Consider the following 12,221-nt stretch of genomic DNA (forward strand, 5'->3'; position numbering starts at 1 on the left):
AGCAGAACACAAAAGAGCTTTCAATAATAGAAAAACAGATGTTACGTAAACACTTCACCTTCTAGGCCATTATCAATCTTTAAATGACTAATTTCAAATTCTTTACATCAAAATAAAGGCCTTAAGCTATCATTATGAGAATTGATGGAAATTAACAAATTTAAAAATACAGACAATTCTGAATGAACAACTTGAGACAAGCTGTTCTCCCCTCCTTAACTTATTCAGTTAAAGACTATACATATCAAAAATAGATCACTTAAAAAAGAAACAGCTGTAGTTTTCAGTGTTTTATTGTTAGATAAAATGAATTTCCATCAAGTCGAATCCATCACTTATAACAACCTTTGTCAGAAACGTTGATCACCCTGTATCGTTATCCAGACTTCATTGATCACGTCCACTGCTGGACATAGTGTCGCCTCGGGGTGATAATTAGGGGTCTTAAACCCATTAGATCACTCCGGACGCTCTGTAGAATGTTACCTTGTCTTGAAAAAGACAAGGTATTTCTTATAAACAAAGACTAAGGTTGAAAATAAAACTTCAGGTTCGTAGTAGAAATAAAACTCAGGCACAGAGTCTGAACAAGAAACAGAGATTCTAGAGCGGCTATGCTCTAGGAGAGCCTGTGAAGGGCTGACTGGCTGGCCTGAAAATCACCTATATTTATCTATGGTGTTATATTTATACCAGCGACAAATAGGGATGTCCAGGTTAACAGCCAATAGGAAAATTCAAGGCGAAAAGATATGTTAAATGAATTGGACTTTACATGTTCGAAGGTGGGCCTCAGAATGAACTTGACCAAAACTAAGTTTATGACAAATATGGTCCCCAATAACCATTTGACTATTCAAGACAAAGTGGTAGAACTGGTGGGAAAATATACGTATTTGGGTCATAAAATAAGAATCAGCAGGGATAAACAAACATGCGAAATCTATAGACGAATTACTTTAGCGTGGGCAGCCTTTGGAAAACTGCGAGACACATTTAGGGTCAATATTTCAATTAGCCTCAAGATAAAAGTATTAGACCAATGCGTATTATCGGTCATGACCTATGGGGCGGAAACTATGACTCTAACCAAGACTACGGCTTAGAAATTGAGAGTGGCACAGAGACAAATGGAACGGTCTAGCTGGTAGTGACGTTGCGGGACCGAATCATAAACGAAGATCTGTGAAGAAGGATGAGTATTGCTGATGCTGATATTGTATGTGTGATCACCCTGTATATTGTTGTAAGTTCATTTATTTTTGTGGCCGCCGGTACTATAACTGTTACCATGAGTATCCTATTTTCTAAACTTTAAATTACTTCTGTTCCCCCTCTTAATTTAAATGTTACTATAACTGAAAAAAAAATCTAGAAAAGAATATCTCGCTAAATTAGCGTCCACCATGTATTTGTTCTTTTTCTTGGCAGTCATCTTCTATAAAAAAATAACTTATGAAATGGTTTTATTGGTCTGTAATTATAATAATATTCTCTTTTTCAGAAGTGCACCAGGTGACGCTGCGCCCCCTAGAAAAATAAAGAAGGCAGTCCGCAGAACTACTCAGCGGTAGTCATTTGTTTTGTTACAGTGTAAATAAAAAAATATTATGGACAAATCTGATATATAATTTTGAACGCTTAAGTTTTGCGGTTGTTTGTTTGTAAGGTAAGGAATGAATGTTAGATTATTACGGAAAGAAACTTGTTGGATCATTGTAACTTCTTATAATCTGTAAATTACTAATTAACACAAGATAATGTAATTAAATAAAATAACAATAAAATTTATCGTTTTTGTTTTCTTTTTATTACACCGTTAAATCTAGAATCTGTTAAACTTATATAGGTCAATTGTTTTAAGTATTGATACAAGAAGTAAAAGTTGCTCCTTGATATCTGATCTTTTAATACTAATGCGAAATTTCAGTCTAAAGACTATACAGTACACCCTTAATGCTCCGACGTTTTGCAATCCGACACGCTCGGTAGTCCGACGCACCTCCCGTCAAGGTCGCCGCCGTGTCTGCTTGTACTGAAACCTATCGCGACATGAGTCTAATTCTTACCGGATGCTCATTTCGTCTGTTGTCCGTGAGCAGTTCGGTTCGATAGGGTTTTTAAATACAACATTAAGAGATGCGAGTGTGGTGAAACTCCGACTGCGATATCTAGATTCTATGATATTGGACGAGCTACAGTGTACATTATGAAAAATAAAGATAAAACTCGAAAAATTAAACAGAACAGCCCTTAAAATGAGTGAGTTTCCTGATGTTGAAGAAGCTCTGCACATCTAGTTTAAGCAACATCGAAGCAGATAAGCTCCTATTTTAGGTGACATTTTAAAAAATAAAACTCAGTTTTTAGGAATTAACAAAGAAAACTGATTTTCGTGCTAGTCAAGGTTTGTTCAAAGAACCGTACGGAATACGATTTTTGAAGATGAGTGAGATATCTGAATTTTTTCAGAACTTGAGCAAAAAGATCGCCGAATTAGACCTAATTCCTGAACAACTTTATAACGCTGATGAAACCGGTCTAAACTGGCGGCAATTTACTATACATTTGTCAGTTCAGACTAAAAAAACGTTTCTGGTAGAAAACTTCAGAAAGAACGTCTCACTCTCAAAGTATGCGTGAATGCATCAGGACCCCACAAATGAAATTGCCAATCGTGAGTAAGTCCAAAAACCTCGTGCCTTCAAAAATGTTAAATTGAGAAGTTACTAATTACGTATATGTAGCAAAGCCGTGCCTGGGTGACAAAAGAAGTACAAGAACAGCTTTGTCCCCAAGTTAAATATGAGCTAAGAAAAATCAAACGGACAGTAAAACTTCTCTTGTTATACAACGCTCCAAGACATCCTGATAAGGACGAATTAGAAATTGAAACTGTCGATGGATATATCGGGGTAATGTACTTACCGAAAATACTTTTGCATTGATTCAGCCCATGGATCAAAACGTCATAAAACCCTCAAGGCACATTACAAGAATCAACTCCTTGTGTATATTGTAAATCAACCTAATGCTGACATTATTTTAATTTTAAAAAACTTAAAGCATCAAAGATGCGATTATCAATTCTGCGTTTGCCTGGCAGCAAGTCAAGCCTACTACACTCATTAAATCGTGGAAGAATATTTGGCCCAACAACCCACACCTTCCAATAGAAGTTAACAAAGAATCCAATCATCAACCTGTGCAAGTTGTACTAGATGCTGCCCTTCAAATTTGCAACGATATGACTAATTCATCAGAATCAAGAGAAGCTTTACAAGAGTGGATTTTAGATGACAATCTCAATGCTGCCTTAACAGATGAAGAAATGGCAGAATCTGATGAACACGTGACCCAGGAAGCACAGGAGGAAAAATCTTTCACCGTCAACTGTGATGATGCTATATTGCCTGCAAACACTTTGATGCGTTGGTGCGAGGAGAGAGCATATGGCTTTGAAAAATATTGATGTTAAAGGAGATACAAGAACAAGTAATGACAAGACTGTCTTAACAAGAAAAAGACAATCAAAGATTTCTTCAAAGTGTGAGCACAGTACATATGTATTTATATACGTCCATAATTAATCTACCTTAATTGCGGCATTTAGTTATTAGTACCTATAATGTTTAAAAGTTTTAGTTAGCCGAAATGGGTGTTTCATTTGCATATTAATCTGGGTAGCATATTACTCATAAAATTTAAGAATATTATAGGCTAGTGCTAGCAAAAGAATGCCAAATATATAATCACTTTCGCTAATCCGACACCCCTTTGATCACATACCTGTCGGATTATCAAGTTACAACTGTATTGGGATAAGATGGTAAAATCTGCATTCAGCTGGATTCTGCACTCGAAAGTACATATTTAAAAACCCCTTTATCTAAAATCCCTAAAAATGTGTTTTCTAACATACACTGCCGAGCATAAAATTAGGGTCTTAAGGTCTTAGGGTTTAAATTTATTTTAGAAATTATTATTATTTTTTAATTATTTTCAGTTGTAACATAGTTAACTACTGGATTGCTTGAAAAAAGTTTCTGCTTCGATAAGCGTTTGAGATAAAAACGGGCTCTTGCCCTAATTCCTAAAATCAATTATCAGTATAGTTTTTGTTTCTATGGTTTTAATGTAAATTGAGTGTGTGTGTGTGTGTGTATGTCCAGTATATTGCAATGAGCATAATTTCTGTTGTGGTGGCGTTAAAAGATAGCCACGGTCAGCGCAAAACTGCGAAAAATGTTGGTGTAAGTCTCTCGAAGACTTGGTTCAGATCGAGGCAGAATTACAGCAGCTAGCGATGAGTTTTTATAAGCTCAAGTTATGGACATACAATTATACGATTTCAGACACTTCAGGTAATGTTACTTCTTGCATGATATGGGATGAACAGGATTTTTGAAGAGGACTGAAGCTATAAATCAAAACGTAAGAGAGATTAGTGTGATCCGACAATTGCCTATCCTAGAACAGCAATATGGTAATGGTCATGCTTTACTTTTAACTCACAAGTATTCATAGATAAAAATTATAAATCGGAAGTTTTTATTACGTGGGCATAACCATTTAGAAGTGGACAGTGATCATTCAGGGTACACGTAAACTCATCACCAATTACCATAAATACCCTCGTACATAGTACAAACTCATCACCGCCATAAAAGTAGGGTTTTCAAAATAGACCCTAAGAGATTGGTAAACTGATCACTGGCCTACCTGCAGCCTGGATCAGGTATAGACCATAAAATCCCAGCAAACGGCTAGTTTTTGGTAATTTCACAGAATAATCCAAATCCAGATGTATTAAATGCAACTACAATTTATTAGTTTTTATTTGGGAATTCCACAAAATTCTATTGATAACTACCTAAAATCACGCGAAAAGAAAAATTTCTCTTCATTTGCCCTTGTTTCTTCAACATGGATAGTGAACTGCTAATTTATTACTTCCTGAGCCAACGCGGACAAAAAATGATGGTTATCAATCATTTCAAATTTCAATTGATTGCGAAAGACTCTAAAAAAATCGAATTGCCTTTTGTGGACTTGTGCGACGAAAGGGTGTAAGGTTAAATGTCATACAACTGGTGAGTAGAAATGTTATACCGTATTTGTTTAGTTGTTTTGCACTGGTTTTCGCGAATCATCCTGATCAAACAGAAAAAAAATCAGTGTAATTAAGTTCTTTAAGTTAACTGTATAAGATGTTTCTTGTAGGCAAGGCATAATATTACTTTGTTGCTGTAGATTACCTTTTCTGATATTATATTTTGAGATTTCTAATTAAATTGTTAGGGGAGGTACTGGGTTCTCGGGATACATCTTTATATTTAAGCCCAAAAGTAAACTGATGCATCAATATGGTTACAAATAATTTGATTTTAAATAATTAAATTGTTAAAGTCACATTGTTATATGTATATATATATATATATATATATATATATATATATATATATATATATATATATATATATATATATATATATATATAAGTCAGCACCATATGTGAAACCTTTTTATTTTTAGTTCTATGAATTTTGTTATATAAAATAATTATGTTACATAAAAAGTTTTGAATGATCTAAAACCTAGAATACAATGATCAGATATAAAAATTTTTTTAGTTGTATACGCGGTTTGTCAAAAAAAAAATGAATTGTGGATATTCTCAAGTCTTAATAAAATTCATGTTGTTTAACGAACCGCGTAAATGACTGAATAATACTAATATCTGATTCTGATGACTGAAATTCTAGATCATTCAGAACTAGAGAATAAATTTTTTTTCATAAAACTAAAAATAAAAAAATTTTCCATATGGTACCAACTCCTTATATACATATACTGAAAAAGCGATAAACGCTTGTAGTCAACACTGATCAGTTAGACTACAAACACAACTATATATTTGGGTGTTCAGCCGAAGATAGGACAAAGAAGTACTCTTTTTAAACTACCAAGCTTTCGCAAATCTCTATTTGCATCATCAGGGTGCTACAATAAACAAAATTAGTACAAATTACAGAATAAAAATTATTTTGTATCTTACACTAATTGAGGTTAGTTGTCATGATGTTTATGAAATGAAATGAACAACTCATCTGACTCCTACAAATAATGGCGAAAACTAACCAAAAAATGTAAAAATATTGCTTTTAAAAGGACTTTAATTGCGGGATCTTTGTACAAGTCATTGAAAGATAAAGTACAGGAAGCTGTACTTAAGCATTTTGATACATTCTGTCATAATAAATACATTGCTGATTACTTCAAATTTAAAAATTTCCGCCAATGATGCCATAAAATGTAAAGCTTTGCACGTGTAAAAAATTAGGTTTCCTTCGACTTCAATGCACTAATAGCACACTCAAGTTTTTAGCTTTTTCTATTTTTCAGATATTTTATATTTACTAACTGTCCAAAATCGTGTATTATTTTCAAAATAGTCAAATAACGCCAAAACGGTAAGACAGACCGAATGTATGCTTAACAAATTATCTCGAGAATTCAATGAGAAATATAAAAATGCAATGAAAATCAAATAACGAAGTTGGGACTACTTCCGATATAAACAAAAATAGCACATATTGATAAATATTTTCATTTTAAAGTTCACTATCAAAATCCTATGCAACTAAATTTTTAGATCTCAACACCATTTAGATTGGCAGATACGTCTAATAGGCCACACCGTGAGACATATTATTATCTCAGTTAAATTTTAAAGCAACTTACTTAAAATAATTTCTGAATTTATTGAATTATCACATAAACGAGGAGTATAACAGGTAAGAGGCAATCTTTCGCATTAGAAACCAGGCAAAAATCCCGGTGATGAGTTTACCTATCTGCGGTGATGAGTTTACCAATCTCCAAAGGATGCCGGTGATCAGTTTACAATATCTCCGAGGGTCTAATAATTTTATGAGGGGCTATATAGTGATGAGTTCGTACACGTCCATCATTCAAAGCCATAAAAATAAGGTTAGAGGGGCCCACTTCTACCGATCTCCTTCCAAGGTAAACACTATGGACAAAAAGATGAGTATATACCCGCTACCAAATACAATAGTTTTATACTCGATATTTTTCAAACGAGTACTGAGTAGGTATTGGTAAAATGTATCATATCAGTAATCGTTTTACTGGGTGCAATTTTTTAAAATGCTTTAGGCTTTCACGGCCATCGTCTAACTTGTTAAACTGTTTGTTCGGGCTGTTAGGCCGTTGTCTTCTGAGATTAGTTCTCAACGTTTCGCCAACACTAGGGATTGGCATCTTCTGGAGATGTTTCTGCTTCGCTTGTAATCATAAACTGACTGTCAGTTTCGGTGTCAAGTGCTCGGCCACACAGCACACGTACGACGGACTGGTGAGGAGAGCGGAGTGCACAGCAGAGCGTATAAATTATTGGTATTAGGTATTAGATTGTAGTATCCACATAGACCATATATACAGTGGAGAGGCGTAGTCAGGCGTTGTGTTAAGACTAGACATGGATTGTGAGATTTTGATTATCGAAGTTTTATGTCACAAGTAGCTTTGGGATATAAGCACCCCCGGCATCACAACAGAGGTGTGTTTGGCAAATTATGGGCAGAAATATCCTAGGTCATGAATATTCCTGATAAGTAGGGAGATGTAATGTATTGTAAATAAACATTAAGCAAAGTAGATAATAGTTTAATTTGGTACATTTATGTTAAACGTTAATATTAATGGGATTATTTTTAAAGTAGTTTGTGAAATAGTTATAGCGTAAACTGTAGGATTATTGCTTCTTCCGCCAGTATTTGGCTGCATTTGACACACATTTGTTTGAATATAGTTGTAGTCCCTATCGTTGATCCCATTTAATTCCCTTACAAAATTTTGTAAGATGCACGCTGCTTTTATTATGTCAGCAGCCTAAAGTTGGAAGAGTACTGAGATTAGTAGATGGTCCTCGATCTTTGCTATATATGGTGACCAGGAAGTCGTATACAGACAAGGCAAACTACGAGGATATACGGCAACTAATTTAAAGAAAATCGTGTGCAATTATGACATCAATAATTTGGCCTTACCCAAGATAGACCATGCACTAGAAAATCTGGATTGGAAGATTGTCAGAAGGATCTTTGAAGTAATCTGCCGAGAAACCGACATACGAATTACTGTGTCTTGTATTAACCCGAAGAGATCATGTCCTTCAAAGACCGTAGACTGTTATTTCTTTCTGAGGGGTTTATGCAGAGCTGCAGAGTCCTGTAGATTCCGTCATTCTGGGCCTTCATGTAAAGTTGCTGATAGGGACGTTCAGATCTAAGGGGGAGCAGTGTAACGAACAAGCCTATTTCCTCGAACCCCATATAACGGTTGAATGTCTTGAGGCAATGATGTGTTCGAGAATGTTCCTTATGTATCGCCCGGCTGACAGATCGAGGCGAGAATAGAGGTGGACTATTCCAGATTATTCTAGTACATATAACAGGTAATATATACAATAACTTGTATATATAAGCTGCGCATATATTAATTTAGTTAGTTGAAAAGATATATTATCGTACTGTAAACTTATAAATAACTATATTTACGTATACTACAATATACTTCAGTGGCATTGGCTCAGATTTTGATTTCTGACATCATAAAGAGCTTTCTGTTGGCCAAAAACGGAAACGTACTGTCACAAAAGGTGATGAGGTGACACTTTATTTATCTAATCCAGACTATTAAAATCCAATCCATTAGTGGAATGAGAAGAGTTAAAGTCTATGTGGAATTGTCCATCTTCCATCGTCCCTGGGTGATGAACAGGGGAACGCCCTAACCAGTCCTAGGACCGGCGGGTAGGTGAGAAATAAGATACCAACCAAAACAAACTAAGGTATGACAACCCTAATAGAAGAGTCCCCGTTACTTTAAGTTGGGGTTGAGCTAGAGGCCAACAAGTAAAAAGGCATATGTAACAACCTCAGGAACTATTAGCTGGATGGAACTTTATACACAAGGTAACCTGGACCTGTCCTGGTAAAAGAACAACGAGTCAGATTGATCATATCTTATTAGATTCAAGACATGGAACAGACGTAATGAACTGCAGAAGTTATAGAGGCGCAAACATAGACTCTATTAATTGACTAATTACTAATAGACTCTACCATTGTCTAGTGATCTAAATATTAAGAGGTTGAATTTCAAAGAAAATAAAATGGATAGAAAGAAATGAAATGTGCAAAAGCTGAGAGATACAACAATTGCAGAACGGTACTCGGAAAATATCACCAATAGGCTAAGGAATCAAAATGTAAATGAAGAAGGCCAGAAGTATATAGACTCACATTGGATCAGAATAATGGTAGATATTGAAGTAGCAGCGCAAGATAAAATAGGAACAGAAACTTGTGCCCGTAAAAATCATTTGTTTGACGATGGATGCAAGAATGCAACACAAGAAAAAAATGAAGCCTACAGAAAAATGCATACAGTTGTATAGAACTACCAGACAAAGATAAGAACAGAAGATACATAAAAGAAAAAAACGAAACTACTTAATTATATAGAAAACCTTAACAGAGCATTCTATAAGAAAGTTAACATCAACAGAATAGAATTCATGGTAACTACAAACCAATGCAGAAGTACGAATGGTGACCTCTTAACAACAAGAAAAGACTGATGGGTGGATTACTTTAATTAGGTACTCAATATAGAGGAAAAAGAAAACTTGTAAGACGAAAGAGATGAGGCAACAGACGAGAGTGAAGGAGAACCAACAACGAATTTTGAAGTTAAAAAATTAGCAAGAAACAAATCGCCCGGAATAGATAATCTCGTAGCTGAATTATTAAAGAAGGTGGCCCATAATGACACTACAGCGGCGCATAAAAGAAATATGGAGACAGAAATCTCTCCCCAGTGATTGGAATACGAATTTTGCACCATAAAAAAAGGGCTGAGTTTACCGAAAGTCATCGAGCAAAAAGACAAAAGAGGGAATGTAAAGGTAGTGGGGGCAAAAATATTGTTAGACAGGAAGTGCCATCTTGAGAGGCCCTTTCCTTGTTTAAGAAATCAAATTTAGTTGGGTTATGTTATTGCTGATGTTATTGTTTGTCCCAACTGTCACATGAAAGATTATTTGTATTTGTATTGAAGTTTTTTAACAATTGTTTCACATTTTAGACTATTATTGTTATTATTTAATTAAAACTTTATTGTGTTCTAGTGTTAAAAAAAGTATTTTAAGTGTATTATGTATTAATATTATGTAATATAACAAATAAATAGATAAATAAATTAGAACCCCTACACCACTGTATGATTATTGTGAAGTGTCATGAAATTTAAATTTGGCGCATTCGCATTTCCGGATATGTCCGCCATCAGAGGCCACTTTTTTTGGTCTCCTTTTCATAACGATTAGATTCCCTCTTTTGTCTTTTTGCTCGATGCCGAAAGTACAAGCTGATAATAGCCGTAAATGTCAAAAATATTTCGGGTTGGCATTGTTGGCATGTTTTTATAATGCATATGTTGTATGCTTCAAATATAAAGAGATAAAGCTTTTAAAAAGTACATTTTGATTATACTATTTTATGAATTCTGCAATTTTTAATTTATATGAAGCAATAACGAGTAAATATTTGTCTCTTTCGAGATTAATTGCAAACATCTGTTGTAATCTGGCAACTGCTGATTTGACGATTGCCAAATCTATCCCCTAATCTATCAAAGGGTAATTGCTAAAAAAAATTCTAATAATTAACTGCAATTAATCTCCAAAGAAACAAATATTTACTTATTGTTGTTTTATATAAATAAAAAATTGCAGAATTCATAACATAATACACTCGCGATCATAAAATCCGGGTCACCTTGAAAATCTCAGATATTTCATTTTTAACGAGCTTTATCGTAAATAATAATAACACAAATACAAACTAATGCATGTTTCTGAGAATTGTTGCGATTTCCTTTGTAACAAAGAATTCCAATAGTGCCGATTTCGCGGTAAAGTGCACACTTCCCAAAATGAACGCTACCTGTAACTCCGCTTGTTTTAAATGTCTCGTTTGTACTTCGACTTTCTGTTCAAATGCAACGGACAAACGTTTATTATTGCCACCGTTAGTGTTTATTAGTGCCATTATTAGTGTTTATTTTTTGACAAAAATGCCTTTGACTGTTGTTGAAACGGCACAAATTGTTGCACTTGTGGAAGACGGTCACACTCAACGGCAAGTCGCAAGAATTGTTGGCGTAAGCCTTTCTACGGTTCAACGAGTACTTCAACGCTTTCAGGAGGCAAGTTTGCTAACCAGGCGACCTAGCTCTGGACGAAGAAGAACGACCAAGGCACTAGATGACCGTTTCCTTGTGTTTCAGACTTTACGAAACCGGACCTCAACTGCGGTTATGCATCAAAATCGTCTAGAGGAAGTACGAAATCGCAATTTTAGTGTTGCAACAGTCAGAAGAAGACTTCATTCTTCTTGACTATCTTCTCGGGTAATGGCTAGAGGACCGCCACTTCGCCGGGTGCCTCGAGTTGCACGACTAGCTTTTTCTCGACAATACGCGCATTGGGGAATTAACGATTGTAGCAAAGTGTTATTCTCATATTAATCCCGTTTCTGCCTAACTGGATCCGATGGACGTGTAAGAGTTTGGAGGAGAACCGGTGAACGATTTTCACAAACTTGCATTGCTCCAAGAATGCCATTTGGTGGAGGCTCGGTCATGGCTTGGGGAGGTATATCTTCCGACTTCCACACAGAATTACTCTTTATCGAAAATGGGTCCCTAACTGGACAAAGGTACATTACGGAGATTCCGGAACAACATGTTATGCTTAATATGGCAGGGCTTGGAGAAAACGCCGTTTTTATGCAGGACAACGTGCGACCGCACGTTGCCAGGGTCAGTATGTAATACTTAAACGAAGTTGGAATTACGAGGGTACCCTGGCCAGCTAGGTCTCCGGACCCATCGAACATCTCTGGGACGATTTAAAAAAAGGAATTCAAACCCATACACCTCCTAACAACGCACAGGAGCTTAAGGATCTGTTAGCGAGAGAGTGGAATAACATACCACAACATGTAATCCGGAGAAAAATTGAGAGTATGCCCGGTCGTCTGCAAGAGGTTATTAGAGCAAGATGAGGCAATACATGATATTGGTCATTGAAATTTCACTGATTTTTTACCACGTTCTGTATTTTCCAT

General features: G+C 35.4%; 1 protein-coding gene across 4 annotated transcripts in view; it reads left to right on the forward strand.

Annotated features, from left to right (window-relative positions):
* Nup153 (nucleoporin 153) overlaps positions 1-1,791 on the forward strand; it is a 32,916-nt gene extending 31,125 nt beyond the window's left edge. For 3 of the 4 annotated variants that reach the window (XM_072544050.1, XM_072544048.1, XM_072544051.1), the window contains one exon: positions 1,505-1,791. In XM_072544050.1, the coding sequence (XP_072400151.1) occupies positions 1,505-1,574 (70 nt within the window). In that variant the 3' untranslated portion in view covers positions 1,575-1,791. The remainder of the gene's footprint in view (positions 1-1,504) is intronic. The other variant, XM_072544049.1, reaches the window with a different exon arrangement.
* Positions 1,792-12,221: the final 10,430 nt, after the last annotated feature.

The sequence above is a fragment of the Diabrotica undecimpunctata genome, chromosome 9 (assembly GCF_040954645.1).
Source record: "Diabrotica undecimpunctata isolate CICGRU chromosome 9, icDiaUnde3, whole genome shotgun sequence".
Classification (NCBI taxonomy): Eukaryota; Metazoa; Arthropoda; class Insecta; order Coleoptera; family Chrysomelidae; genus Diabrotica; species Diabrotica undecimpunctata.